This window comes from Dreissena polymorpha, chromosome 15 (genome assembly GCF_020536995.1).
Source record: "Dreissena polymorpha isolate Duluth1 chromosome 15, UMN_Dpol_1.0, whole genome shotgun sequence".
In the NCBI taxonomy this organism is placed as follows: Eukaryota; Metazoa; Mollusca; class Bivalvia; order Myida; family Dreissenidae; genus Dreissena; species Dreissena polymorpha.
The window spans coordinates 49,906,989-49,912,950 of record NC_068369.1 but is presented as its reverse complement, the minus strand read 5'-3'; the positions used below and the strand labels follow the sequence as shown (position 1 = coordinate 49,912,950).

Here is a 5,962-nt window from a genome sequence, read left to right as displayed (position 1 = left end):
AATGTAGAGGGCAGGTGGAATGTTGACTCGGGTGATGAATTGTTTTGATTTTTAATGTGATTTAGTGTTTTTATCCACAACTTTATACCAGTTGAATTGCTGTTACATGGGGATAACAGCAAAATCGATAACAAAAATAGTTTGCCTGCCGCCGGATTTTACGATGCAAAAGAAAAGCCATTATCTTTACACTAGAAGAGGCATTGATTACAAATGGTGAATGTTTTATTTTCATAAATGTATCGTTGCTTTATGCACGGAAATTGAGTCCGTTCGGGATTACGGAATTCTATAAAATTAGGCGATATTATGCGAAGTTCATTAGAGGTCTAAAACCTTAAAGGTATAAATTGACATTGATGCCCATCTAAATTTGTATTTCATTACTATAAGTGTGATGACATTTAACCTTTTTTGAACACGTGTTAGTTTCACAGAGCTGTTCTCCTGATTGCATGTTTTGTTCGTTTGCCTAACATCGCTATGTTCGTGTAGCTGTCTAACCCAGATTTGACCTTGATCAACAGCCAACAAAAAGTTGAAAGATTTTCCTGGTGAAAGCTTGTTCCAGTCATACGGTATTATTTCCTAATCACAAAATCACATACACCTTTTCAATTTTGCAAGCTTTACAAATAAATGTAGTATAATTGTCGGACATATTCTGTTTGAAATAATGCATATATTATGTTATGCAAATAGCAAATGCATACATATCCCTGTTCGGATTAAAATGCTTTTCGCTTAGTCATCACTGTGCTGATATACCTTTAATTTTGTAGAGACTCGTATGTAAAAACTATGCCAACTTGCCAAAGGGCTGCACATTGCGTTAATACTTATTAAGGATTTTCATAATCTTCATCGTCGTCGTAGTCGGCGTCAACGTCTTCATCATTATGATCTGATATCATTTAGTGAATTGTTAAACTACTACGCCGTATATTGTTTTAAACACATTTGTTTTTGGTTTTTTTTCCTGGATGGTTGGGATGAAGAATCATCATAAAGAACGATCCATCTGCGCGTCGTCCCGGAAAATGTCTAGACAGTGTTCGCCCCTTCCGTAGTTGTCGGGCTGACCAGGGGCCCAGTTGAAGTAGGTCAGCACCTCTTGGGTCTTTGGATCCAGAAACGTTCTTTCCAGGAGGAGGTTTGTGCCGCCGTACCAGATCTCGTCCACTTGAATTTGACGTGCAGTGAATGAACTGACACGTTCATGCGACCGTGCAAAAAATACAACTCATAATTTCAAACAGAACAAAACAACACAACTGTTGTATCAGACTAATCAATAAACAACAAACAATTCAAAGGGCAATAACTCACTTATGTTCCGGCAGATGTAGCCATCTATGAGCGCCTCCTCTTCTTGACTCCGGATCACAGCAAGGGAAGCGCCCACCATCTCACAATACTTCAGCAAAGTTGTACAACACATATTTTTCTGTAGTATATCATTGAGTTAGTTTTGATATTTAATATTATTGTTTGTTTCTATGAAGTCAGATTCGATCTCTTACCAGTCTGTCAGCAGAAGAACCCTCACGTTCAGGTTGACGTAGCAGCTCATCCCGAGGCACTCAAATCAAGCCGGGCCGTCTCCGCGTACTGAAGACGTTCATAGTTATAACATGTCCGCATCAGACGATATATTTATGTGTTACGAAGTTGCTTGAACTGTCGAGGCTGCGTAAATTCTAATTTTTACTCGAGGGAGTAAACTGATCCAGACAATGCTATCATACTAAACGGGACAATAAGAAGCTGCTTTGTACAAAAAATAACACAAGATAACGTAACGTTTTGTTTACCTGCAATGTATAGTGCTAAAAGCGTCGCAGAACATAGAATCCACGTGTTTACTTCCACGATAATTAACCGCATTGTTTATGCTACAGTTGTTACTAAAATATAATTGAAAATTATCGATGAGATCAAATTATATATGACTTTCGTGCAGCACTTACTTTTCTTCTGAATAATTTGTTTGTTGAATTAAATGGTAAAATATTTAAACAAATTATCGGGGTTCCTATGGGTACTAATTGTGCACCACTTATTGATGATATTTTTTATATTGTTATGAAAGCGATTTTATGTTAGAATTATCGAAAACTGAACAATTTAGATTTGATTCAACGTTTTAACCTAACTAATAGGTACATTGATGACATACTAATTTGAGAAAACCCATACTTCAAACAAAATCCACCCGAACGCACTAGTCTTAAATAGATCGTGTCAATCCAATACAGATGACTTACGACAAACGGGACGACTTTACCTTTGAAATTGTGAATTTTCCGTTCCTACATGTAGATGGCAACATCCCTAAAGGTCTATCCTATGGTATAGTATACATTTCGCAGTTGGTACGTTACGCAAGAGCATGTTCATGCATTAAAGATTTTAATGGTCGTAATCGTATATTAACGAAGAAATTGCTAAAAAAGTGTGTGTTTTTTATCACAACCTACGACGTAAATTCGCTAAATTTCACTCGAAGTATGGTGATTTAATTTCAAAATAAAATGTTTCTTTAAAATGGCATTTAACTAATGGAATTTCCCACCCATCATTTTATAGAGATGTTTTGAAGCGTGTTCGCAAATTAAAATATCTTGAAGTAAATGTTTGTATTAAGCTGATGATTTTGGCCAGTACAACATCACCAGGTACACGTTATTTTTTTCAAATGCAACAAGTTTGATGTGCTTGTCTGTAGTCTTTCCTCTGTAGATTGGAAATAAATGAGATAACTCCTATCCCAGTCAGTTTTTGCATTTTTTTAGTTCGAATAAGTTTTTTTTGTGCAACCACGTTTTACGGTGTCTCCCAACTGAGCTAAGAGCAGTTAATGATAAATGCTCCCCATGATCCAATGCGGTTGCGATAGCACATTGGCATTGTTTTCTCAGCTTCCCCATGTCGGCCAGTAAACTGCTGATTGCAATGCCACGAACGATGTTTCCGAACGATGTTTCCAATAAGTTATGGAATGAACGCGATATTGTGCTATCCGATGCCATCCATCAAACGATTCAACAAATCATAATTGAGTGCACTAAGGCTAAGTTTCATGAGTGAATCAATCGGCCGTTGGAACATTTTTATGAATTTCTATCGACATAGCCATACAAGGCCTTCAAAATTTAAAAAAAAATCAAACACTAGTAACTGTTATATATTTACATGTACGTCTAGATCGGTACATGTACGTCGCAGAGCCTAACAGCGCAACGGGTTTATCTATAGGAAAATTGACTCGAAGCTGCCAACAGTTTGAGCGCTCACTATGACTCAAGTTTATTCCATCCGATTATTGTTATTCGGAAGAATGAGTTCTTGTGTTGCACAGTTTTGCACTGTATAGACACGAAATACTTTAAATTATGTGGGGGGTATTTTTCAACGATATTACCGGCCTTATAATGAAGGAGAGATTTTGGGGTAACTTGACGTTTTGATTGAAGGACAGAAGATAGGAAGTCTTGGTGAAGAGATCTCCATATCCTCTAGCATTCTGGAGGCACAGACTGGTGTTCTGTTGGTATAGCCACATGTGTTGAATCATGACGCCTGTTTTTGGATTTATTTAAGTTTTTTGTGCATGTGGGTCACAGACGGTGGATCTGTATTCAAGAATAGATATTACTATGGCAAGATAGGCTGTTTCAAAGTAAGGTTCAGGGCAGTGTTAAAGATTACATGCAAGGAAGCCACGACAAGATTTTGCTTTGTTCGTGATCTTACTAGTTTAAGAGCTCCAATTTAAGTGTTCAGATAATTTTACGTCTAGATTTGGATTTTCTGGAACTCGTTTGAGGATTTTTTTCTAGCTGGTATTATTTAAAAGATGTCTGGTTAATGGTCAGGAGATAGCGTTTTTTTGGCGTTGAAACGCATTTCCCATGTCTTGTCCCTTACTTCTGTCTGGTTTCGGTCTTTCTATAGAATAAATATCAGGGTCCTGACTTCTTCATGAGGCAAACTTCTGCAAATAGGCGGACGGTGGACTTTACTGAGTCTGGTAGATCATTAACATATTTTTGTCTGTGAAGAATGGCAAGTGAAATTTCTTTGCTTTCACTTCACTTCCAAGGGCAGTATTTTCACAGAGAAGCCTCTGCAGTTCACCCTCCATAGAACAGTACAATTTCATATCGATATCAGTCTGTGATATTGTGCCTGTCTCGGGTTGCAAGTGGTGTTGAGCATCGAAGTTATAGCATCACCGTGGCAGCTGTTGTGTCTTTCTTTTTCGATCTAACATACTACCTCTTGTATCTGGATTATGTCGGGGAAAAGGTTGAAAAATAATTACTCGACCCATGTTCACTGAAGGTGACCAGTCCAGATTCAGCTGATCAAACAACGTAACCGCCTTGTCTGAAAAGATATTAGAAACACATTTAGTACACGGATAGTAAAAACATATTAAGCTATTAACCAGCAAAGTGTCATCTATGCAGTTATCATTTAAGACATTCTAATGAAAACACATGTGTTGCGAATTGTGGCATGTGTTTATATGTACGTTAACGATCTGGTTTGAATTACCACTCCGGTATTGTGACTATACCCCATATGTGGGGGTTTTCCTTGTTAACTCTATCCCAAACACACACTTTCAGTTGAAACTAAATAGTGAAAAAACACACAACTTATATTAAATGATAGTAACGTTTTCACGAGTGTAGTAAGTTACGGAGGTAGGAGTCGTTGGACACCAGCCGGGTCCTCAAATCGAAGCCATAGGCGTGCAAGGGAATCGTCAGCATTATCGAACCATCTGTCAATTTGAATAATTACTTGTTCGAAAGATAATACACTTACCAATAAAATGGTCAGGTCAAAGTCGAATGGTGCCGTAGCTGGCTATTTTAAGATCAGATCTGCCGATATTGGCACGCATTTATTCTCTTTTAACCTGCGAGAGTTCTTTGCGTAGTTTCTCCTTGATGAATATTACCTTTTAGTAGACGATATAATGACTTGTCCTTTTCTCCTTCGTGTCTATTTTAACAACCTTACACTGCACACTAGGCAGGCACGGTGTTCTTCGAAGTGATTTCACTTTAATATAATCATTTCTTCTTTGTTTATTGATTTTACGCGTTTCCAGTTGTTCTTTGCTCTGTCTACCAAGATGGCTGCAAACACGACGTCACGATTGCGCTCAATTATCACCAGTCGGCCCATGAAGATTGAACACATAGTGTTTCTAATTTCTAATCGCTGGCTTTATACAGTGTGTGGATGCTAATCATTCTCACCCAAGTCAACTCGTATCTATTTTGGTCTCACTTCAACACGTTTATTGCTTACAAACCAAATATAACATAAGCATTGTCGTTTCAGAGAAAAATAAGTTATTTTGCTATATACGTATATTTAATACATTAAACCTCCTTGGTGTGGCCATTATTGACCCCATGGGACATGATTTGATGGAACTAAGTAGAAAACCAATATACATGTTACATATCAAATATGACACATTTGGATGTTGTAGTGTTAGAGATGTAACTTGTTACTCATTCAGTACCAATATTAGTATAACATAATTTCTTTGTCAAAAAAAAGCTTAATTACTTTTGCAAAATGTCAAATGAACAGTTTCATATCGATAGGAACAACCCACGCAGATGTGAATTGTTGTATGCTGATAAAAATGTAGAAGAACATATTCAGACAAAAATGTGTCTGCAGACAGACAGACGGACAATAGAGAAGGTCAGGTGTCCATGGGGATTCCAATGTGCTCCCTTTACATCGAATCAGCGGGTATAATAAAATTTGAAAATGGAGAATCAAACACATGCAAATAATTAATGGCCGATAATACACTTCAGTCAAATGTGAGTAAACCAAAATAGGCTTACGTCAATATGAAGTATCCTGCATCAATTCAATAACTAAAATCACTAGTCTACTAAAAAAGTTTAAGACAACAAAT

The 5,962-nt window shown here is 37.2% G+C and overlaps 1 protein-coding gene across 1 annotated transcript; it reads right to left on the bottom strand.

Moving 5' to 3' along the window:
- Positions 1–1,003: 1,003 nt before the first annotated feature.
- On the bottom strand, positions 1,004–4,784 carry LOC127859739 (perlucin-like). The gene is made up of 4 exons (XM_052397247.1): positions 4,712–4,784; positions 4,328–4,392; positions 1,330–1,417; positions 1,004–1,182 (listed from the first exon to the last, which is right to left on the bottom strand). The coding sequence occupies exons 1-4, from the start codon at positions 4,782–4,784 to the stop codon at positions 1,004–1,006; spliced, it is 405 nt and encodes a 134-aa protein (XP_052253207.1).
- Positions 4,785–5,962: the final 1,178 nt, after the last annotated feature.

Bases quoted from the DNA above. Each gene is read 5' to 3' on its own strand.
- LOC127859739 (XM_052397247.1), bottom strand. From the start codon at position 4,784: ATGCTGACGATTCCCTTGCACGCCTATGGCTTCGATTTGAGGACCCGG. The intron at 4,393-4,711 runs GTAACTTACTAC...ATATCTTTTCAG, and splicing joins GTCCAACGACTCCTACCTCC to ACAAGGCGGTTACGTTGTTT. The intron at 1,418-4,327 runs GTAATTATTTTT...ACTTTGCTGAAG, and splicing joins CTTCAGTGAACATGGGTCGA to TATTGTGAGATGGTGGGCGC.